This window comes from Macaca mulatta, chromosome 18, assembly GCF_049350105.2.
Source record: "Macaca mulatta isolate MMU2019108-1 chromosome 18, T2T-MMU8v2.0, whole genome shotgun sequence".
Lineage (NCBI taxonomy): Eukaryota > Metazoa > Chordata > Mammalia > Primates > Cercopithecidae > Macaca > Macaca mulatta.
This window is the reverse complement of record NC_133423.1, coordinates 79,893,620-79,918,576: the sequence shown is the minus strand read 5'-3', so window position 1 is coordinate 79,918,576 and position 24,957 is coordinate 79,893,620. Positions and strand designations below refer to the sequence as shown.

Here is a 24,957-nt window from a genome sequence, read left to right as displayed (position 1 = left end):
AAATAGCTTTTAGAGGAAACCTCATTGTGAGTACACCTCACAAGTTCAGAACTACCCTAAGTCAAAAAAAAAAAAAAAAAAAAAAAGGCCGGACGCGGTGGCTCAAGCCTGTAATCCCAGCACTTTGGGAGGCCGAGATGGGTGGATCACGAGGTCAGGAGATTGAGACCATCCTGGCTAACACGGTGAAACCCTGTCTCTACTAAAAAATACAAAAAACTAGCCGGGCGAGGTGGCGGGCGCCTGTAGTCCCAGCTACTCGGGAGCCTGAGGCAGGAGAATGGCGTGAACCCAGGAGGCGGAGCTTGCAGTGAGCTGAGATCCAGCCACTGCACTCCAGCCTGGGCAACAGAGAGAGACTCCGTCTCAAAAAAAAAAAAAAAAAAAAAAAAAAAGCAAACATGTAGCTTACTAACTCAAAAATCTTACAGTGTGGGGCTATTTTCTGTTAGAAAAACATGATTTAACATTAACCACTGATAATTCCCTTAACCCAGCAGGTTTCCTAACAGGGGATCTAAATCTTAATTAATTACCACACAAAGGTCTGACCAGACCTAGGAGGAACTCCCTTCAGGACAGTTCCCGAGAGGGTAGATGGTTCCTCCCGGTGACTGAGGGAAAAAGACACAATAGGTATTCAGTAATTAACAGGGAAACTCTTGTAAAAGCAGAATTAGGAAAATTGCCTAATAATTGGTCTACTCAAATGTGTGAGCTGTTTCCAAGCCTTAAAGTACTTACAGAACCAGGAAGAAACCATCTATACCAATTCTAAGTTAATTTGGATTAAACAAGGTCTTATTAACAGCAAAGGATAATTGAAATACCAAACTTACAAGGTTTTCAACAAAAGTAAAGTTTGCTAAAAGTTAACAGTGTAACATGTTATATCTCTCTGCTGTATCCCAAAGTCTGGCACCTTGTGACTCAGCCCCCAAGGGCCATCCAGCTTCCATCTCCCAACTCTTAAGTTCACTTTGTTTCTCTCACGACAGGGAGGAAACTTAGCGTTCCTCGGAGACCTGAAGGGATGCAGTGAGCATAAAGAATTTTCTAGAGCTTATCAGTCAGTCAGCCCTTGTTCATCATTGAGTGGATGTGTGGTGGTATCGTGGTGAACCTTTACTGGACACTCTGCCAAATAACTGGAGTGACACTTGTGCTTTAGTCCAATTGGCTATCCCTTTCACCCTGGCATTTCATCAACCAGCGGAAGGAAAAATAAGACATCATAAAGCTAGAGAAGCCCCTTATGGGTCTTTCAACTCTCATGTCTATTTAGACACAATTAGAGTCCCATAGGGAATACCAGATCAATTTAAAGCTTGAAGTGAAATAGCTGCAGGATTTGAGTCAATAGTTTGGTGGGTGACAGTTAATAAAAATGTAGATTGAATAAACTACATCTACTACAACCAACAGCGATTTATTAACTACACTAGAGATGCTGTTAAAGAAATAGCTGTACAATTAGGGGCTACTAGCCAGATGGCTTGGGAAAATAGAATAGCCTTAGACATGGTATTAGCAGAAAGAAGAGGAGTTTGCATCATGATTCAAATTCAATGTTGCACTTTCATCCCAAACAACACTGCCCCTAATGGAAGTATAACAAAGGCATTGCAAGGTCTGACTGCTCTATCCAATGAGTTAGCTAGCAACTCAGGGGTAAATGACCCCTTTAGAGGACGGCTAGAAAAGTAGTTCGGTAAATGGAAAGGAATAATAGCCTCAATTCTCATTTCCCTCGCAACTGTAATAGGATTATTTATTCTTTTCGGGTGCTGTGTCATACCATGCATCTGTAAGTTGGTGGAGGGGCTCATAGAAATGGCACTTACTAAAACTTCCCTTAACTATCCTTCACCTTATCCAAAGAAGCTTCTTCTTTTGGAAAATCCAGCAGAGCAAATAAGCCAAGACATGTTTTAAAAGTTTGAACAGCAAAATCTGTAAGGAAATGCAAGAGGAGGGATTGTTAGATATAAGTTCTAAATTTCTCTTCAAAGATTCAGTATGTCAGTATGTTTAATTCTTTGCCTCCTACTTTTAAACTTAACTTCCTCATAAAGCAACCTTTTTCGATTACCTACTCCACCCTGGCTCATTCTGATTACCTGCTACCTGCCCTGCTCTGACTCATTCTTCACCCTTCATAACCATTTTTTTTTCCCTCCAAAGCACTCACCCCGTCACTCTCTTTAGCCAATTGGAATTAGTTTAGCCTGTGTGGTCTAACCCTAGCCAATAGGGGAATGATACAGCAGCAGGGGCCACGTGCGTCAGGGATGAGGACTTATTCCTCTCCCTTGTCCAAGTGTGCACTCGCTGCTGCTCCATCTGTAAGGCGCACCCTTATACAGAAGCATCTTGCCTTGCTGAGAAGTAAAAGAAAATTTTATATTTGAGTGCTATTTATTTTGTGGCACTGAAACGTTATATATAACATTAATCTTATTTGTGTATGCATATATTTATTTTTATCAGACATTCATTCACTGCCAAACACCTACTACAAGTCAGCAGCATGTGTTGGAGATACAGGGGTAGTAAGACAGATGGGAATTCAGGCTTCCCAAACCTTGGGTCAATTTGGGTAAATTAATGGGGACTAGACATTTAGAAAACAACCCCTATTGTATTTTATGGGAAGAACTGAGTTGGTAGTGTTATAAATAAAGTTTCGGTGCCACAAAAGAAATTGTGCTCAAATATAAAATCTTCTTTTTAATTCTCAGCAAGGCAAGTTACTTTTTTTTTTTTTTTTTTTTTTTTTTGAGACAGAGTCTTGCTCTGTCACCCAGGTTGGAGTGCAGTGGCCAGATCTCAGCTCACTGCAAGCTCCGCCTCCCGTGTTTATGCCATTCTCCTGCCTCAGCCTCCCGAGTAGCTGGGACTACAGGCGCCCGCCACCACGCCCAGCTAGTTTTTTATGTATTTTTAGTAGAGACGGGGTTTCACTGTGTTCGCCAGGATGGTCTCGATCTCCTGACCTTGTGATCCGCCCGTCTCGGCCTCCCAAAGTGCTGGGATTACAGGCTTGAGCCACCGCGCCCGGCCAAGGCAAGTTACTTCTATAGATGGGTGCACCCTTGCAGATGGAGCAATGGTGAGTGCACAATTAGACAAGGGAGGGAAAGGAGTTCTCATCTCTGATGTATGTGGTCCCTGCTGCTGTGCCGTTACCCTTTTGGCTAGGGTTAGACCGCACAGGCTAAACTAATTCCAACTGGCTAATTTAAAGAGAATGACGGGGTGAGTGCTTTGGTGGGAAAAATGGTTATGACAGAGCGGATAATCGGAATGAGTCAGGGTAGAGTAGGTAATTGGAATGAGTCAGGGTGGAGCAGGTAATCGGAATGAGTTAGGGTGGAGCAGGTAATCGAAAAAGATTGCTTTATGAGGAAGTTAAGTTTAAAAGTAGAAGGCAAAGAATTGAACATACTGACATATTGATTATTTGAAAAGAAATTTAGAACTCATATCTAACAGTAGGACTCCAGGTGTAAAATAATCCATGAGAACACATGAATATTTGATGATTTTATTTCTCACTGTGTTCCAGAAAGGATGTGAGGGGGCTTAAATGTTTTACTGACATGAAAACACCCAGTAAAGTAGTATATGCACAACTAAAAAATCAATGAAATTCTATTATACATTAAATTAATAATAATGGATACTATGCATTTGAATATCCACTTTCCTGTGGCAGGATGGTTTGTAAAATATGAAGTCTTTTTTGCTAGCTCATGCATTGAAAATCCAACGTTCTTGGCTTACATATTCAAAAGGAAAGGCCCAATTGTGATGTGGAAAGGAGAACAGATGGGTGGAGTGGATATTGTTGCAGCGCTCACTGGTATCCCCTCTTCTGGACAGAGGCACCCATTTCCCAGCAACTGCGAACAGCAGGTATCTCTCAGCTGGGTCTGTCATCAGAAACTGCCCTCAGCCACGGGGAACTGATTAGGCATCAACCCCTTCCGCAAGGTAAGGCCTCACCCCCTTCCTCCAAGAAGTGGCTTGTGGCCAATGACTGGGCAATGTGGGGATATAAAAGCCCAGTCTCCTTGTCTCAGTTTGGGCCAACTGTGAATGGCCATCGGAGTTGGAGCTGCAGTTTACAACACACTGGGGGACAACTTCTCTTTCAGCCCCCAGTCCTGCCTTTCTCACTTCTGGAGGTTAGCTGGAGGTTACAGAGAGAGAGAGAGAGAGTGAGAGAGAGAAAGAGACAGAGAGAGAGAGCAGGACTCAAGACTGGATGAGGAGACCCACCATCAGAAGGTATGGCGTGGACAGTTAAGGATGCAGCTGTGTCTCATGGAGACCATTGTAGGCAAACTTCTGAGATCCCATCGCCCCACCCTGGTTCCAAGTCCCTGGTATATATGCACCTAGAAGCTGCTGTGATGGCATTTTGCCGATGCCATTAAGTTACCACATCAGTTGGTGTGAAGACAGGGAGACGATCTGTGGGGAGGGGGAAATAACCTAGTCACATGATCCCTTTAAAAGCAGTTTTCTCCCTCTGGCTACAGATAAGGGAGTCAAGTTTGAAGCCCATGGAAGATTTGATGCAGCCTTGCTGGCTTGAAAATGGAGGGGTTCATGTGTAAGGATGTGGGTGACCTCCCAGTTGAAGGCCAGCAAGGAAACCAGGACTACAGTCTCACAACCAAAAAGAATTGGATTCTGCCAACAACAGGAATGAGCTTGGAAGTGGATTTTCCCCCAGAGCCTCCAGAGGACTTTGCTCCCTTGAGCAGTGAAGCCAGCCATGCTGTGCAGAATTTCTGACCTACAGAACTCTGTGCTAACAAATGAGTGTTGTTTTAGTCTGCTAAGTTTGTGGCAGTTTGTTACACAGTAATCAAAAATTAATGCAGAGGGGGAAAATGAAATAGAAGGAGCTCAGATAAGCTCCTCCCCACCACCACAAGCTGCATTTAAGTGGATCACACCAGCTCCAGGAGGAAATCAGGGAAGGTATGTTCTGAATGTGATTAAAATGGAAATTTCACTGCATTTGATTAAATTTATCTGAGGCTAGGTTGAGTTTTCAAACTAAAGACAGAATGGGGGGGCTCAAGTTAAAAATTGGTAAAATGAAGTTACATTTTTATGCTTTTGAATCTATGACCTGTGAAATTTATACTCACTGTTATTGGTTGCTGAAAGTGGTTAAGACTGTCCTTGCCTACAATTTCCACGGGACAACACACATTTATTTTGCTTTGTTGCAGACGACTCATGTGCATTTCTCCTCGTGCCTGGATCTTCATTGGAACATGGATTAAAAGACTCAAAGGGAAACATCTACCAATTACAACACATGAAGCTTCATATAAGTTTTTGGATCCTGATCCAAAAAACCATCAGGAAAACAAATTATGAGGTAATGGAGAAATTTGAACCTGGTTGAATATTTTATAATGTTAAAATTATACACACACACACAGACACACATACAGATATGGATATATACATATACAACGAAAGGCTTGTAGGTGAAATAATGTAATGTCTGTGATTTTCTTCCAAATAATCAGAGGTGGAGGTGGGGGATTGGTGGGTTTATAGATGAATTGATCATGAGTTGATGATTGTTGAATCTGGGGTGGTGGGTTCCTGGAGGTACATTGTATTTGTTCATTATGACAAATATGTATTTTTAAAATTTGGTATATTTGAAACTTTTTGCTAACAAAAAAAGAAGCCCATTTTGGTTTCTTTCTGATTTCGATGCCTGAAGCCACAGCCAGGCCATGCCCTGCTGGGCACTAGAGTCCCTCAGCAGGTCCCTCCTCACCGAGCAGGAGCTATTCAAGGCACAAAAGGCCCTGCCGTCAGCTCCCTTCATTTCTGTCAAGGTTTATTCGCAAAATTCCCACTACTCTTCTTTTATATCATCTCTTTTCTATTTCCAAACTCCACTTTATGCTTTTTCTAATTATTCCCAAGAAAGAAGAAACTTGATATCCACATATGTTGAGACTAAAGATTGCATTGCCGAAAGGGCATACAGAAATAACCCAAAGATAGAATTCTTTTCAAGGAAAGTAGCTGGGAAAGGACTTCTGCCTTATGTTTCTTTAAAGTAAGGTTATTTAACATAGGTCTGAGGAAAGCATAGTGGGCCACATTTTGTTTCCCTGCTGATTGCATTTGAACTGAGAAACAAAAGTAAATAAAACGAAAAGTAAGCTCCTTGAAAATATAAATTTAATTTGTTAGACCCTATTGGAGCAGGGCAAAGGAAAAGTCTTTATTATGTAGTTTATTTCCAGTTGATTAACTGTAAAATAGCTAAAGTTTAACCAGAAGCCTAAAACTCCTACGTAGTTTGAAATATCTGTGTTCTATCTTAGAACCATTAGCAAGGAAGGCCTTCTTAGTACTGAAAAAACAGCAAGAACTGTCCCTTACAATAGCATCAAAAAGAATGGAATACTTGGGTATATTTTTAACAAAAGAAGTACAAAACTTAATGCTCTGAAGACTACAAAACATTGTTAAAGAAGATCTAAATAAATAAATAGACACCTCATGTTCAAGAATCAGAACACCTAATATTGCTAAGATGGCAACACTCCCCATAATGATCTGTAGAGTTATTTAGTGCAATCTCCATCAAAATTCCAGCTGGGTTCTTTGCAGACATTGATAAAATCATCCTAAAATTCATATGGAAATGCAAGAGACTCAGAATCGCCAAAATAATCTTGAAAGAGAAGAACAAAGTTGGAAGACTCAATTTCCTGATATCAAAACTTACCATAAAGCTATAGTAATCAAGATAGTGTGTTAGTAGCATTAGGAATGATATATAGACCAATGGAATACAATTGAGAGTCCAGAAATAAACCTTCAAATTTTCAGTCAATTGATTTTCAACAAGGGTGCCTAGATAACTCAATGGGGAAAAGAATAGTTTTTTTAATAAATGGTTCTGGGACAGTTGGATATCCACATGTAAAAAAATTAAATGGATGCCTTACCTCACATCATATACAAAAATTAACTCAAAATGGATCAAAGTCTAACTGTAAAAGCTAAAACTATAACATTTGTTAAAAACAATAGATGTAAATCTTTGTGACCTTAGATTAGGCAATAGTTTCTTAGATATGGCACCTAAAGCACAAGTAGCCAAAAAAAATATAGACAAATTGGACTTCATAAAAATCAAAAACTTTTGGGGTTCAAAGGAGACCACCAAGAAAGTAAAAAAAGGGCTGGGCACAGTGGTTCATGCCTGTGGTCCACACTACTCAGGAGGCTGAGGTAGAAGGATTACTTGAGTCCAGGAGTTTGAGGCTGCAGTGAGCTACAGCTGTGCCACTACACTCCAGCCTGGGCAACAGAGCAAGGCCCTGTCTCAGAAAAAAAAAAAAAGACAACCCATAGAATGGGAGAAAATATTTGCACATTGATATTTAGAATATACAAATAACTGTTAAATATCTAGGATATACAAATAATTATAAAAAGACATACAACCCAATTAAAAAATGGGCAATGGATCTAATAGACATGCACCAAAGAAAATATGCAAATTACCAATAAGTGCATAAAACGACGCTCAATATCATTAGCTATCAGAGAAATGCAAATCAAAAGCACAATGAGATACCACTTCACTCACACTAGGATAGCTCTAAGCAGAAATACATATAATAAAATATGTTGGCTAGGATAAAGAGAACTGGAGTCTTCATATATCATTAGTGGGAATATAAAATGGTGCAGCCGCTGTGGAAAACAGATTGGCAGTTCCTCAAATGGTCAAATATGGAATTACCATATGGTCTAGCTATTCTACTCCTAGGAAAATACCCAAGAGAAGTGAAGACATATGTCTACATAAAAACTTGTAGATGAATGTTCACAGTAGCATTATTCATAGCCTGGGGGCTAGTTGACTACTTATAAGATGGCTCACTTGTAGGGTTGGCACATTGGTGCTGGCTGTTGGCTGGGAGCCCAGCTGGGGCTATGGGCCTGAGGACCTGGGTCTCCTCTCCGTGGACCTCTCCATGAGCTGTTGAGCTTCCTCCCAGCAGGATGACTGGGCGCTGAGAAGGAGGAACATCCCAGGAGACAGCAAGTAGAAGCTGCTGGTTTCTTAAAGTCTGGGTCCAGAAACTGGTACCATAACTTCTGTTGCACTTTATTGGGTAAAGCAGTCACAGAGCCTAGATTCAAGCATAGGGGACAATGGACCCCAGCTCTTGATGGAAGGAGTGTTAAAATTTTGATGACATGTTTTGTAACTTTCACACCCCATGGTGATTTTCAGAGCTGGGATTGAATCTAGTTATGTCTGACTTCAGAGTTCAAAATCTTAAAAATTCTGCTTTGCATTTCAAGTAGGAGGGGTGAGAGACCCTCGGATGGAATAATGAACAGGCTATTTCAAATAGAATTCGTTGGTATTGAAAGGGGTGCTTGTTATGGCTATGCTACCCTGCTCATAAACCAGATCATTTTGAAAAAAGTGCTTGTAGTATTTATGGCAAATTTCAATGATGTCACTTTAATGCTGAGTTTCTGGAGGTGGGAAGGCTGCTTACATCAGAGATGAGGCTATTAAAGAACAAACAGGAGATGGGCTTGTTTTCCTTTTAGCAACAGATCTGTGGCTAGGAGTTGCCATTAGCGGAAAAAGCTCTGTCTTTGCTTTGGTTTAGGCAGAGAAGAGCATTCTCTTTACTGCCTTAACTCAACACCAGGTAACTCAGCAGGACTTTAATCCTTGGGCTACAATCAAGCCACTCAAACCCCCATTATTCCACCTGACAGATGGGCATGTGTCAGCATGATTCAAACTTGGTAGCACATCAAAACGGGGAGTCAGGGCTTCATTCAGCCGTTGGTGTTAAGATGCAAATAGAATCCAGCCTCTTTTTTTCTTCTATTTTGTCAGTGTTCCCAAAAGTTGCTGCCCACAGGATGGGGAAATTCCAGCCATCGCCTACATTTGATTTAGAGATCTTGGATTTTGATACCCTAGAGATGAAGATGTGCATAAGTCACAGCTGCTAAAAGATGGGTCTAAGAGAATACAACGTGGCAAATAGGATCTTGCTGCCTGGATAATAAGAGATGTTCCTGAGTGAACCTGTGTGGAGGGACTGGAGCCTTACCATGGAAGTGACCTAGGGAGTAGGTCCAGGGATGCGCTATCTTCCAATGGTACCCATTAATAAGGAGAACATAGTCATCTTTGCTAACCATAAAGCTTATTTTCTAGAATAAGGCATCCTTACTGGGATTTCCAAGAGCCATAATCCTGGAACCACACTGGGATGACCCCCTCCCAATGCAGCACGGCACAGGCTGTATCTATCCAGATGCTTCCTCCAGGTCCTCATCCTTGGAGTGGTCCAGCTTAAAGTGCTCTCTGAGGATAATTTGCAGAGTGGCTACAGACTTTGGGAGAAGGATGACTGTCTACAGACAGTTCTATTACAGTAATAATCAAGAAAACTACTTTATGGGATGACTGCAAGGGGTTGTGTCCCTAGGACTAGGAAGGACGAGGAACCTGGCATAGGACAGAACCGTCTGTCAGAGGGCCCTGTGACAAGGTTTTTCCTTCTACTGTGCCCTGTTCTGAGTGACCAGAGAACTACCAAGGAATATTCCCAGAGTCTGTACCTGGCAGAGCTGATGGTGCAATTCGCTGCAGACTTGCACAGGCTGTAACTCTTCCACCTCTAATGGACCAGACGCCATTAGCATCATCGATCTCTGGCCAGGATGCAGACTGAACCCCTCCCTGGCTGATTTATGAGAAAGGTACTCAGACAAGAGCATCGACAGACTGGCTCCTGGGGTGTGGTCCAGGCTGTGGCTGGAATCCTTTCAACACCAGCCTTTCATCAGGAGCAAAGACCTCAGAAGTGAAGAAGAAGAAAAAAGCAGAGAAGTCGAGGCCGACAATTTGTCATCAGTTGGCAGTCTAAGGCAGCATAGGTAGAAAAAGCAGCCTGGAGGTTTAGGAGCACAAAGCTGGTAGAATGAGGACCATCAGGAGAGCAAAGGTTTAGGTGAGCAGCTCATCTGGAGAAGTCAGGGTCAAGAGTAAAAGCTTAAAGGCATCTGGTGGCCTCTGCCTTCCCACTCCTTGCAGATGGAACTTGCCTGTCATTTTCAGATCCAGCCCTGCAGAGTTCCTGCATCAGTCCTCACTGACAAGACAGTATTTCAGCAGCAATCTCAGCCCCTGACCCAGGGGATTTAGAATTAAGTCAGTGATCTGGGATACAGAGGCCTGGTCACAGTGGGCAGGCTCCCTCGTCTCTCTCAGGTATGATTCTCTTTTGCTGCTCTGCTGGCCCGAGCCCCAGAAGAGGTACGCTGTGTGCTTCCAGATTGGCCTCGTACATGACTTTGTGCCTTCTTTCTATCTTCTGTCTGATTATGTTACCCAAGGCCTCTGAATCGTACCCTGTGGGGGTTTGTAACCTGCTGCCTCCCATCAGCCGCCCATCTCCAGGCATTCATGGATCCCTGGGGGGCCCTGTGGTGGTAAGAGGTGTGTGCTGACTGTTACCCCCCTGCCTGACTGGCAGCTGGATTGCAGCCTGCAAGACCCTGAGCTGAGGACCCAGCCTGCTGTGACCAGGCCTCTATATCCCAGATCACTGACTTAATTCTAAACCCCCCAGGTCAGAGACTGAGATTGTTGCTGAAATGCTGTCTGCTCAGCAAGGACTGACGTGGGAACTCTGCCCCGGGCTGGATCTGAAGGTGACAGGCGAGCCCCACCTTCCATAGACTCCAGACCCATGGACGCTGTGCGATCATAAACACAGGTTGTTTTAAGCTGGTAAATATCTGATAATTTGTTACCCAGCAATAGAAAAAGAACCACCATGTTTGAGCTTTCTGCTGCCTCCTCTGGCCAGGCTGTCTTGTTTGTGTGTGACCTGGTCCCCCCAGTGTCATGTTCTATCCTTCCAGGGCAGAGTGTCCTTCCAGCAGCTGCTCTGGAGTCCGGCTGGCGGGACTTGCGCACCTCAGTGGGTGAGCTCCGCTTCAGACGGAGGACCCTGCTTCCCAGGCTGCCTTCCCCTCTGTTTGGGCTGAGATGAGACCCAGAGCATGACAATGTCCTCAGAGGAATGTAGCAACTCAGCCCCTGGTGGTTTCAGGAACACAATGAGAAATGATGTTTAGATCTCTGAGCCTCCTGCCGGTATTGCTCTTGCCACCCAAGTTCTGAACGAATTGAGAAAAGACAAAGGAGTTGGCAGACAGAGACCAACCTAGCACCTTTCCTACCGATGAGGATGGTATGTGAGGAGGAGGGTTAGATCTACAGGCATGGGGGCTTCTGATCACAACAGCCCAGCAACCAGGCAGCCCCAGGCCGAGGCAGCAGGCACGGGGAATGTGGAGCAGAAGGTGGGCTTCCTGCAGTGGGACTGCTCCCAAGCAGATGCAGACAGCAAGGGGCTGGGTACACGAGGCTCTCCCTCACGGCAGAGGCCACTCCACTTTTGCTGAGCAGAAGTGAGGAAGACCAGAGGCCAGAATGGCCTGGTTGTTAAGATTGTTTCTGCGTGGAAGAAAATACCAGGAGCAAAGAGGCATCTCCCCGACTGCCACTATTGGTAAAGGGGAGAAGCCTCAGACACACGAAGTCCTCTCTGGCTAACCTTGCAAAGCTGGGACAAACCATCCCACCCGCAGCTCAGCTGACAGGCTGGGCATCTTCAATTCCAACGGAAGCGGAGGCAAAGCCAAAATGGCCACAAAACACACCAGTAGATACACTTGCTGAGCACATAGTTCTTAACCTAATTGAGCTGTTTGGTCAGAGATTTCCTGGTGAGGGGAATGTCTATTAGTTACACAGTACCAATTCTTAAAAAAAAAATTGTGGTAATACATATGTTATTTTATATGACATAAAATTTAGTGTTTAGCCATTTTAAGTGTGCAGTTTAGTGACAATAAATACATTCACATTCTTGTGCAAACATCACCACTATTCATCTCCAGAACTTCTTCATCTTCCCAAAGTAAAACTGTATCCATTAAACACCAACTCTGTGTTCCTTCCTCTAGCCCCTGATTATCACCAATCTACTTTCTGTCTCTCGGAATTTGACTACTCATATGTCTGAGTCAGTTCAGGCTGCTATATAACAAAAATACTATAGATTAGGTAACTTAAACAACAAATACTTATTTTTCACAGTTCAGGATCTGCCCCCGCCTGCATTCATAGGTACCAAATACAGAGTAGACTTTCACAGGATTCAGGTTGTCTGGCCAGTACATGTGGTAAAAATTGCACACTGTTAGTATTGCCCCCTTGAGCTGAGCATCGGATGCAGTGTTTGACTTGCGTTTAGAGGCCATTTTATATGAAAAATTTGAATCTGTATCAACAAAATCACCTTCAGGATGGCAAGATGCTCACCAGGTGAACTGCCCCAGATGCTGAGACTGTCCTCGAAGATAGCAGAGCCCTAGCTCCACTCCCTGCTCATGCCAAGGCACAGGCCCACTGGGTGCAGGAGGTGGGTGGCACGTGCTGTGACATGGTCTTTTCTCACTCTCTGCAGGTCATAATGGGTTTAATTTGCATATTCACTCTTAAAGGGCATATAATGTGGCTCCACTCTCAGCCACAGGCAGCTGGTGGCAGCTGGTTTTCCTGCTGGTTCCAGAGTCTATCACTGCCTTGCTCCTCTTTGGTCCCATTGGCTGGGAGCACCTTTGCTTTCTGATCTCAGTGTGGCTTTTGGCTTTGGTTCCCCTTCTGGATTAACAGCTCCCAGTGATTTGGCTTCTGGATTGTCGGGGCTGTTTAGCCCTTACGTTGTGGTCTTTTGTGGCGTGGTTTGCTCTGGGGTTAACTTTTCAGCTTGGACTCGTGGACTTTGGGGTTCAAGTTCAAAATGAAGTGCCTTGTCCCCACCTCAGAGTGTTCCAGGCCACCTCTTAGCAGGGGCCCTCTCCATCGGAGGGCCAGGTCAGACACTGGAAAGTTCTCATTCTTCTGGAATCTGCTTACTAGTTTGGTCCTGGTTATTGCTTTGAATTTCAGGTCTGCGGCTGGGTTGCTCTTTCTCTGGGATATCCTGGTTCCACTCGAGTGAGGAAGGAAGTTTTCCACATCACTTCGGAAATATCTTCTGGGATCTAGGTTGTTGTGTGTACTCTGATGGAGTGTTGGAGCAGTGCATGAGGTTCATTTCCTGAACATCTCTGTGCGCTATTGTTATGCTCCATGCTTTCCCTGCCCAATGGAGGATGGCTCATCATCACAACTCCAGGAGCGTGGCGTTAATATCTCCCCACTGTGCTCAGTGGAAACAGATCCAGATAGCTCAAGCAACTTGCCCAGGGGCTCACAGCTGGTGACCAGCAAATCCTGTTCTGCCTGATTCCAAAATTCATACCTTAACACTCTACCACACAGTGCCCAGCAAAATCCTAAAAGTGGGTAAATCTTATCTTAGTTTCTGTCAGCATCTTTCATCCCTCTACACTCCATCCATGAAGCCACAGCTCAATACGGTACCACATGTTGTCCCAGGCTCTTGGGCAGAACCCTATAGTTTATTCCTTAATTTCTTCCCTCATTCTCAAATAATTTGCCCTAAGGCCATCTCAGCAGGCTTGGCACTGGGCTGAGTAATTTATAGGGAAAAATGACTGCAATGTTAGTAGGAATCTGTGTTTCCATACTCTTTCCTTCTGTTAAAATGTTTGCACTTTAACGAAACTCTAGCTCAGAGGACCAATGGTAGGAATTTGAAATGTGTCGTAACCCTGGAATGGCAAATACTTTTGGATAGGTGTTGCAGCCTGAACTGTGTTCCCCCAAAATGTGTATGTTGAGGTCCTAATTCGCAGTACCTCAAAATGTGGCTATATTTGTATTTAAAGAGGTAATTAAGTTAAAACAATTAAAGCACTAATCCACTATGACTGGTGTCCTATAAGAGAATATTACAACACAATTTGCACAGAAGGAAGATGATATGAAGACATAGGGGGAAAAATGGCCATTGCTAAGCCAACTCCAAAAATGGCCATCTCCAAGCTTAGGTAGGGAGAGGTGTCAGAAGAAACCAACGCTGCTGACAGGGTTGATCTTGGACTTCCCAACTTCCAGGACTGTGAAAATATAAGTTTCTGTTGTTTAAGCCAAGTCTGCAGTCCTTTGTTACGACAGCCCTAGCAAACTAATACAATAGGTCTTGTCAGTATACCGCAAATATCAAGTCATGCAGCAGAGGCTAATGCATATGGGCGGGAACCGCAAGCTCCAGCGACCCCTTGGCGGGGAGGGGAAAGGTACTAGCTCCTTCTTGGCTTCCCACCACTAAGTGCTGTAAGGAGCCGAGAAGAGCTTTGTGGTCAGCACATCTAAGCACTTTGATGGGATATATGAGATCAGAGACATCGTAATCACCTTCCAGGAGCCAGACAGAAAGGCAAGGTGATGGAGTGGTAGGAACAGCTTGGAGCCAGGCCTGTGTAAATCCAGGATCTGCCATTTGTGCTACACAACCAGGAACAGGTCAGCACCCTCTCTGGGCTGTGGTTTCCTAAGACAGGAATAACAATGCTGACCTCATAGGGCTGCAAGGGTTATGTGGGCGTTCCACATTATTAGGAACACATGTCCTTCAGGAGCAATCAGGAAATGAAATCCCATAAAGTGCAAAATGGGCTGGGTGTGGTGGCTCACGCCTGTAGTCCCAGCGCTTCGGGAGATCCAGGCAGGAGGATCACTTGAGGCCAGGGGAGTTCAAAACTAGCCCCAGCAACACAGTAAGACCCTGTCTCTGCAGAAAAAAATTAAAAATTAGCCAGGCGTGATGGTGTATACATGTAATCTTAGCGACTTAGAAGGCTGAGGTGAGAGGCTGTCTTGAGCCCAGGAGTTTAAGGTTGCAGTGGGCCATGATTGTGCCACTGCACTCCAGCCTGGGCAACAGAGACTCTGTCTCAAAACAAAAAAAGTGCAAAATGGCAGAGTGACCCTATGGCTGTCTTTCCTTATTCCCAGATTAAGATAATTCACTGTGGGTGGCACCTGGCGTTTTGCTCACATCTCAGCCATACGTCCCAGTGTCAGGAGGTGCAGGCCTGGCCTTCCTTTTCTGGAGCCGCAATTTAGGACTTGTCCAGTCTGGGCCTCATTCTCACCCTATCAGTCACACACAGACCCGGAGAGGCAACTCTGACCTAGACAACAGCGAAGTTAATAAAAGATATGAGAATAAGCCCTTTGTGACTACTATGATGGGAAGGAAGCAATGCTTGCTCTTTTCAGCCCAACATACACTAAGAACCAGACCAAGCATGAGTCTGTTAGCCAGGAATGGCCTACTGCCATTGTCACCACTGCTGGGCCATGTGGCCTGGCAGAGGGGAGCAAGCTGACTTCAGGTGAGAATTCCCAGGTTGCAGCACGCAGGAGACTCCAGGGCCAGCAACCCACTGGGGGCTCCAGTTGCATTTGCCTCTTGCCAAAGAATTGATATGAGCCATAGCAGGTCATGGGCATGGAGGACACTGGATGGGTGACTTTGGCTGAGCCTCAGAGGGTGACCCACCCTCATCCTCAAAGAAGAAAAGCTGATTGGCAAAAACAAAAACAAACAAACAGAAACCAACAGTGGAGAGCACATCTTTTCCAACAGACAGAGCCAATCCGAGGGAACACAGAACCTTGAAGCTCAGCAACAGAGTCTTAGGGAGCTGGTAGGGAAGGCAGTCGGGAGACAGCCCTTTGCTGGCAATAGTGGGAAGACACATGGGCACTGTGGAGGAGGCAGAAGTGCTGGCAGAGAAAGAGCGACAGGGCTTCAAAGAGTTTCAGTAATTTAGTGAACAGGTGGACATCAGGCAGGAAGCAAGCACAGAAAGTCCAAAATGTCCTTGAATTCAGGAAAGTCCCCAGGCCAGTCTGATTTCACTAAACCAACGCTTCCATCGCCCCCATCAGTGAATTATTTAAGAAGCTATTTCCAAAGTGTGGCAGCATGGACATTATGTTGAGTGGAAGAAGCCAGATAAAGGAGTAGGTTTTCTATAATTCCACTTATGTAAAATTCAAGAAGAGACAAAACCAGTTTATGCTGGTAGAAATCTGAACAGTTATTTTCCCAGTTTATGCTGGTGGAAATCTGAACAGTTATTTTCTAGCTAGGGAGGGGAGCTGTTGCAGGGGATTGGCTGGAACAGGAAATAGAGTGTTCTGAGGTGATGGAAAAGTTTTCTATCTTGATTGGGTGGTAGTTGCTTGGGTACAAAACTCAATGAACAGTACAGTTGAAATCTATGCATTTTATTGATTTAAATCGTACTCTGATAAAATTAACTGATATACACACACACGCGCACTTACTTCCAAGTACCTGCTATGTGTAATTCATTGTGATAAGTGTCTATATGTTACAAGCAAACCAAAACAGAACCTGCCCTAAGAAAGTTTACAAAGAATAATAGTAGAGACAAGATAAAAGACATGGTCCACAAGTCATAGTTTAAGACAGATAGTGATAGAGTCCCCAAGAGAAATAGCTATAAAGTGATATCAGTAGCCAGAGGAAGGAAGAAGGCCTCTGGCTGGAGGGACTCATTTGGCTTCATAGAGGAGGCAGCACTTGAGCTGGGCCTTGAAAGAGGTGGGCAAGAACATTCCAGGTAGAAGAAAGAACAAAATAAAGGCAGAGTGGCAGTATGTCTGGGAAGCAGCAATAGTTCAACCTGCTTGAGATGCAGATCATGAGAAGAGAGCAATGACAGAAAAGGTTACAAAGCAAGTAGGATCAGTTTGTACAGGACCTTGAATGTCAGGCAAAAGAGTGAATTTAGCTTGGCCAACATGGCGAAACCCTGTCTTTACTAAAATATACAAAAATTAGCCGGGTGTGGTGGCACACACCTGTAATCCCAGCTACTCCAGAGGCTGAGGCATGAGAATCGCTTGAACCGGGGAGGCAGAGGCTGCAGTGAGCCCAGTTCGTGCCACTGCACTCCAGCCTGGGCAACAGAGCGAGACCTCGTCTGGAAAAAAAAAAAAAAAAAAGAGAGAGAAAGTGGATTTGAGCAGAGGTGTGATATTGCTATAATGTAGAGGTTAGACCCGGGTGGAGAGTCTAGAGGGTGGGCCTACTTTTCACAGTCATGTAGTTCCTTGCCTTCCAAAGAGTGATCCATAGACCAGGACCATTGGCATCACCTGGGAGCTTGCTAGAAAGGCAGAGTATCTACCAGTAAGACCTAGTGCATCAGAATCTGCATTTTAACAAGATACATGGATAATTCTTAGGCAAATCTAAGTTTTAAAAGCACTGATCTAGATGTTAAAAGCACTGGTATGGAAGTGAGATAATGGATTTGTCTTCCATACCAGCAGGGGGATCTGAATCAGTCCTTTGCTACCCCAAACGCTGAGCCCAACAGGGAATATAGGTAGATAATTGATCTTCATGTTGCTGTTTGACGTAGCAGGAAGAACAGTTCACTCCTGGAGGCCCGCTGAAGAGCATGTGAAATCTCAGGGTGAGGAAGGGGTAAACTGTCTAAAGCAGAGATGCTGTCACTCCTCCATTTCATGTTGGCATCTCATCATGAAGACCTCTGTGGATTGGTGATGCTCATCATCATTAGTGATGATGTGGATCAATGCTCTTGGGCTGTGGTGAGTGGAAGCCAAGATTATTTCATCTGAATAATTTATCATCCCCTAGCATTAGAGATTGAAGATGTGGCCAGGTACTATTGAGTTCTTTCAAAGGTTATAGACCCTTCTGATAGTTTCTTGGCTGCCATTTTTAGTTAGGTCTCCATATGCTTTGCCAGACTTGGTCAAGATAATTCCACTTAAGGAAAAAAAAAAAAAAGCTACTTTTGTCCGAACCGTCTGTGAATTCTCCTGTTTTGAGTCTCCACTTAGCCAGCACCTTGACTTGTCAATGATGAAGAAGCAAGAGGCAAGGAAACCATGGGCCCATCCCACTCAAAGGCTGACTCCCTTCTAGCTGCTTTCCAGTGATTCTGCTTCGTTGATGATCTTACATCACGTTCCAGAGAGTGATGGAAGATTGACAGAAAGGATGTAAGCATGAGCCATTCCGAATATACTAAGAACTTAGTGAAGACATAGGGATCTATAACTTCTATCCTATTCAGACTCACAGGGAATGTTCTGGAGATAGGTCATGGTTCTCCTTTAACTACAAACCTGGCATCAGGTCTCAGGGAATGCCTGACAGCTTCAAAATAAGTCATGAATCTAAATAGCAACAACCAAACATGCTGAGTTCGGACTCCCAGGCTATTCTTGTGACGAGTATTAGCAGGAGTGCTTTAATTGCTAGCACCTGGGAAAAACAGGCACTCAAGTTCTGTTGTGAAAAGACCAAGCTGACAGTCAAGAGACCTCACCTGGGCATGAAGATCAGCTCTCCTTCTCTTGTTCTTCCTCGTACCAGCGGAATGACGTTGTGAGTTATTTCATCTATTTGAGTCTTAGTTCCTCATTTGCACAACGTGAACAAAAACAACACTGCACCACTGGGATTTTGTGAGAATCACTGAGTGTTCTGAAGCGGTTCAGCCACATTAACACCAGAACCTACTGATGAATTCCAGTTCTGTAAAAGAATCTAAGTAGCCCAAAAGGCCCTCAATTAATTACATAAGGAATCCCATTCCTTTTGAACAAAGAAGCAAATAGGCTTTAATCTCATTGAAAGAGTAGTTTGGGAGCATCGTTTTTAAAGAAACCAGAAATAGAAAATTATTTTGAGTGTGTCTTTAGGCGAGGCATTCTTTTTCCATTACCCGGCCTACCATATAGAACTGTCTTCAGAACACTTAAGAAAACCAAATCTAGAGACGGCACAGGCAGACCTGTCTTCTCTGGAACACTCAAAACCTGGACCATGCCTGCTCTGGCCCCTGGCCTCTCATAAAGCAACTCTCTCCCACAGATTAAGAATCTTTCAAGAAGAGATTTTTGTGGTTCTCATTTGTTCTATTGCTGTCAGGTTAGAATCTTTGCTCTTTCTCCTGCAAAGAGGGAGAAAAGTGATTACAAGACTCTTTTACTATCCTGTATTTGGGAAGCTGCTAGCCTGAACAACCTCTAAAGATCTTCCAAAAGCAAGATTCTGAGACTGTTCACAACTCTTACAGACTTCTTGGCATACATTAGAATGTGCAAAGAATACCTCTAGTGTCAGCAAAAAACAAACAGACAAAAAACCCAAACAAAAACAACAACAAAAAACCTTTCCAGGAATAAGCCATTCAAAAGAAGTTGCATTCTTTTGGAGAATCTCAGAAGTAGTTTGAGAGAAATAAGATTGATCTAGAAAGATGATTTTCCCACTCACGTAGTCACATTCCTGCTTGAGAATTTATAATGATCTGTCTGGTTTCCTATTTCTGTATGTATTTATTCATTCACCAGTAAACATTTGTGGAATGCCTATAGGTATATAACCTATATAACCCTGTAGGTTTATAGCAGGAACATGAGAGGGATATGGTCCCTGCCGCATAGTGTATACTGCAGAACCTCAGTTTTGGTAGCCCTCTCCTAGACCCTGGAGTTCATTCTTTGCCCAATCAGAAGGAATTTAAAATATAGTCCCATAAGATTATAATGGAGCTGAAAAATTTCTATAGCCTAGTGACATTGTAGCTGTTGTAAAGTCATATCACACTTACTGTATTTTAAACATAAGTTTAGCATAGCTGGAGTGTACAGAGTTTGTAAAGTCTATTGTCGTATACAGTAACATCCTAGGCCTTCACATTCACTCACCACTCACTCACCCAGAGCAACCTCCAGTCCTGCAAACTTCATTCATGGCAAATGCTTTATACAAGAGTATCTTTTTTTTTTAAACTTTATATCAAATCTTACTGTACCTTTCCCATGTTTAGAAATGTTTAGATTCATAAAATATTTACCATTGTGTTTCAATTGCCTACAATAATCAGTACGGTAACTTGCTATACAGGTTTGTGTCCTAGGAGCATTAGACTATAGCATAAAATCTAACTGTGTAGTAGGCTACACCATCTAGGTATGTGTAAATGAACTCCATGGGTTCACATGATGATGAAATTGCATAAGGATGCAGTCTTGGAATGTATCCCTATTGTTAAGCAACACATGACTGGACTCTAATATTCCAGTGACTCATCAAATCAGCCCTGCTCTAATCTTAAAAGCTGTTGGTTCAAGTAAGTAGCTCCAGCCTTCCCTTTGAAGTGTAGCAAAGGAGGAACAGCATGATGGATAAGCTGCCTGGGATCTGATAGGCCAGGGCTCAACCTTGGCTTACCCACTTTCTGGCTGTGGGGTGGGGCTTAGGATGAATTACATAAGTTCTCTAACCTTTAGTGTCTTATCTGTAAAATGGGTATGTTAGAAGGCTTAAGCAAGCTGAGTTTCGAGAAGTGCCCTGTTCAGGGCCCCGTACAGTGAGTATCCAATAAATAAATGATGGCCATTATTACTATTATTCCCCTGTTTAACTGGTCTTGTCCTATAACCTTGTACTTGAGTCCCTGTTCTAGTACTTTGGCCTGTCTAAGACTAGCATCTTGCCCTATTCATTTAACACAATTTTTCTCATCACTTTATATTATGAAATTTTCAGGCACAAAGAAAAGTTGAAGGAATTTTAAAGTGAACATCTATATACCAACCACCTAGACTTTACTATTTTTTACTGTCTTTGTTTTATCACATATGTATCTATTTTTCCATCCCTCTATTCATCCATCAATCCATTTAACTTTTTTCTTTTGAGGTAAATTTTACAATCAATCCAATGCTCAAATATTTAAGGTTATCATTTGTTGAATTTTGGTAGTTGCCTAAATCTGTATAACCCAAACCCCTGTCAAGGCATAGAATGGTACTGTAATCCCAGAAAGTCCCTTATGCCAGCTAATTCCCACCATTCCTTCCTCCCCAGAGGCACCATCAATCTGATTTTTTTGGTATCATCATTGTTTTGATGGATAGCTCTCTTTTTTTTGTACATTCATTTTGCTTATTCTAGATTTCAAATAAATGTAATTATAATGTATAGACAGTAGTACATACTCTTTTTTATCTGGTTTCTTTCACTTAGCATGGTTTTGAGATTCATTGATGTTGTTTTGTGTATTAATAATTTGTTCCTTGTTATTACTGAGCAGCATCACATTATACAAATATACTGCAGTTTGTGTATCTGTTTTCCTATTGATAGATACCTGGGAGTTTCCTAGTTTTGGATATTACAAATCTGAGCTTTTTAAATGAATATATATTTCATTTCACTTGGATAAATGCCTAGCATAGAACTTTTGGGCCATAGGGTAAGTGTATGTTACCTAGCAAGAAATTGCTAGATACCACTATACCTCCACCAACAATATATGAGTTCCAGTCACTCCACTTCCTCACCAACATTTGTGGCTGTCAGTGTTTTTAATTTTAGACATTCTTGTGGTTATGTAGTGGTATGTCTTTTGGTTTTAATTATTTGCTGCTCCCTGATGACTAATGGCATTGAACAATTTTTTACATCCTTATTGGACATATGTATACCTTCCTTGTAAAATATCTGATCATATTAATTGACCACTTTTTAGTTGTCTTTTTATTATTGGATTGTAGTAGTTCTTTATTCATCCTAGATAATCGTTTTTAGTTGTGTGAATGTTTTGTCCAAGTCAGCAGCTTGCCTATTTGTTTTCTTAACAGTCACTTGATGAGCAAAAATTTTCAGTTTTGATAAAATCTACCATTTTTTTCTTTCATTGTTGTTATTTGCTGTATCCTATCTAAGAAATGTTTTCCTACTCTTAAGTTTTAGAGATATGCTTTCCCTTAAAAACTGTATTACGTTTATGTTAACTGCTACGTTCAGGTTATGCACCCATCATGTAACATTTTCTGTTTGATGGGAGGTAGGTGCTGAGGTTTATTTTTTAGCATGTGAGAATCTAGTTGTTTCTATGTAATTTATTGAAAAGGCATTCTTTTCTTTATTGCATTGCTTTGGCACCTTTGTGGAGAATCAATTGAACGTTTGCTTCTGACCAAGATGATGTAACAAGTACCAGACGGACCGCTGAGACTTAAAACACTAAAAACCTTAAGGAAAATCTATGAACCGATGGCTCTTACCCTGGGCAACAGGCAGCATGAGAAAGTCATCCCCGTGACAGGAGAGGCGAGTGAGGCGGCCCGCGACGGCCCCAGCTGACTGTCTGGAGAGTCTCTTGAGCTGCAGCGCTGGGTGGGGGACCCATGCAGAGCCTGGTCGTGTCACAGCTGAGGAGGCCGCATGGAGGACGGACGCAGAGGAGCGAGCGCCCGGGACCCGGAAGTGGCCCGGAAGTGGGCGCTCACAGCCGCGGGGGTGGGGCAGAGGCCTTCTGGGCGGGTTCCCGGTGCTTCTTGTGGGGCCCGCGCTGCCCTGAGGTTTCTCAGTGTCCCTTCCCCACCTCGGCCTTCATGGCCGGACGCAGAGGAGCGAGCGCCCGGGACCCGGAAGTGACCCGGAAGTGGGCGCTCACAGCCGCGGGGGTGGGGCAGAGGCCTTCTGGGCGGGTTCCCGGTGCTTCTTGTGGGGCCCGCGCTGCCCTGAGGTTTCTCAGTGTCCCTTCCCCACCTTGGCCTTCATGGGCTGACTCTGCATCCGCGCTCGTTGCTACTCTGTGTTAGGCTCGTGGTGGCTTCTCTGCTCTTCCAGTCCTGCCTCCCAGCCTCCTCAGGAGCCCCGACGGAGACCTTGGAAAAGAGCTCGCGTGTGAGTACGAATGCCCGCTCCTTGTGTCTGGGACTAATGTTGTTGCGCTTAGGCCACACTTAAGAATTTATTACCATTTTAGCTGTTTCCTTCCAACCTGCTTTTTCGGGCAGCCATGTCCTCCTCCATCTCTGACAAAGGTGTGTCCCCTTTGGTCGGAGGCACTTGTCAGTCTTTGGAATTGTGTTCACTTCATTGTCTCGTAGCCTCACCTCCTCAGATGGGCTCAAGAAAAGTTACGATGTTTTAGAATGTCAGGCTTTTTCTTGTTGTTAGAATGGAAGCCACATCCTCTTAAGCGAAGTGGAACTCGGCCTCATTCATTTTAACAAACATTTACTGAGTGCCTTGCTTGTCAGGCTCTGCACATGCAGACAGATGAAACATGGCCTTCTCTGTTCGCAGACCATCTACTGAACCAGACGAGGAGCTGTCACCGCAGGATGTGGTCATTGTCTTTGTTTATGACAATTGGGCACCTGAGGCTGTCTGGGACAGCCAAGAGCACTTTCACCTGGAAAGTAAAGCTCATGTGAATGTCTTGCAGAGAAATAGAGGTTTCCAGGTGGGCAAAGGAGGTGAGGACATCCTAGGCAGAGAAAACACCACACCTATAGTCACAGTGGGATGAAAGAGCAAAGCTGTCCTCATGAGGGCCTGGTCCTGAACCCCAAGTTTGCTGCTGGAGCTCCCTGACAGTCACCAGCCATCTAGATTTTATACCAGACAACTCCCCACCACAAACACAAGCCTATGCAAGTGGGCCTTTCAGGGATCCTGTTGCCCTTGTCATAGCTTTATTATACCCTCCCATGATGCAGGATCCCTGAGTCTTTGTCAGCCACTCTCCTAGACCATGAGCTCCTCAAAGGCGGTGATGGTTTTATACATCTCTGCATTCCCTGCACCCAGTTCAGTAGCTGGCTCGGTAGAAGCTCAGGAAATGTTGGATGAACTGAAATCAAATAATGTTCCTGAATGCCCCATCGGGGTGTTGGATCACTCTCTGGCTGCTGTTCCTCAGATCTGAATGCACCCCTAAAAAGCAGGGTGTCTAGGAGGTCAACATACAGATTTCATGGTCATTTTGTTTGTTTTTAATTGAAGCAGGTGGCAGACGGTAGGGACCATCTTATTCCAGGCTCTCATTACCTCCTGGAATTTGCAAGTCTGGTCTTTTCTAAATGTTAACTTTTAGTGAGCTGAATTATTCATTCATTCCCCTACCCCGGTGACATTTTGATTGCTGCATTCACTGTTTAAATTTTGAATGATCTCAGATTCTATTTGAGCCTGCCTCGGACGCAGTAATAACTGCCACAGGAGAACAGAGAATCTCTTGCTCTGCAACAATGGTTTCAACTGTAATTTTACAAAGCAAGTAACTTCCGCTTAAACCAAGGAAACAACGGAGGAATCTGTTTTCAAATGTGACATTCTTTCCCATGGGAAGTGCTTTCAAATGTGTTTTGGTTCTGCCTTTTGCTTTTGCCTGCCTTCTTGTCTCTTACCAGGAGAACAATGTCATATTTTGCTAGAACATAACTATCTTGGGTACATGGGATAAAAGGATGACTTGAAATAAAAAACACTAAAATTTTCTATTTAGTAGTTAATTGTGGGAAAGTTAAGACTATCAAATGAAAATATAAAGAATAGTTTATTTACACATGGTTTAGTACTTACTCAGATGTTTAAAATAAGTAAAAAAACACACTTATAGTTATGTTTATAGTTTTGGTTGCAGAGCTGAGGGAGAAATGAAATCTGGAGCATTCAGGCAGGAAAGCCTAGGAATGGCTTCAGATAAGTCACAGTGAAGCTGGTTCTTGAAGGATGTGTGAGAGCTGACAGGGGAGGCCTGTCCAGCGGAAGAAACAGCGAGTGCTACGGTGCAGGATTAGCTAGTTTCTCTAGTTTAATCTAACCAATTGTAACTAAATACCTATTTTTGTCATATCTCCTTTTTATGTACTTCGAACGTTTCCCTTTGTTTTTAAATGAAACTACTCCACCACCTCAAACAAGAACTCTTCCCAGATGATGGGTCTGTGTTACTGTCTCCTTCCCTGTTTGAACTCTCAGCCTCATTTCTGTTTGACTCCCATTCCTTTTGTGATTTGACTTCACATTCTTTCTC

The 24,957-nt window shown here is 43.6% G+C and overlaps 1 protein-coding gene and 1 long non-coding RNA gene across 6 annotated transcripts in view; one reads left to right on the top strand and one right to left on the bottom strand.

Annotated features, from left to right (window-relative positions):
- Positions 1–11,898, top strand: part of LOC106994413 (uncharacterized) — a 73,064-nt gene extending 61,166 nt beyond the window's left edge. For 3 of the 5 annotated variants that reach the window (XR_013408350.1, XR_013408351.1, XM_077975244.1), the window contains 4 exons: positions 3,798–3,918; positions 4,548–4,995; positions 5,253–5,404; positions 8,936–9,911. Coding sequence is in view for 1 of the 5 variants with exons in the window: in XM_077975244.1 (XP_077831370.1) it covers positions 3,798–3,918; positions 4,548–4,625 (199 nt within the window). In the remaining 4 variants the exon portion in view is untranslated. Of the gene's footprint in view, positions 1–3,797; positions 3,997–4,547; positions 4,996–5,252; positions 5,405–8,935; positions 10,214–10,639; positions 11,599–11,641 lie in introns of those variants that run through there. The other 2 variants (XR_013408349.1, XR_013408348.1) reach the window with 2 other exon arrangements.
- The window catches only part of LOC106994412 (uncharacterized), a 121,962-nt gene extending 99,366 nt beyond the window's left edge, over positions 1–22,596 (bottom strand). The window contains exon 1 of the long non-coding RNA XR_013408352.1: positions 22,193–22,596. This is a non-coding gene — a long non-coding RNA (uncharacterized LOC106994412). The remainder of the gene's footprint in view (positions 1–22,192) is intronic.
- Between the last annotated feature and the right edge of the window lie 2,361 nt (positions 22,597–24,957).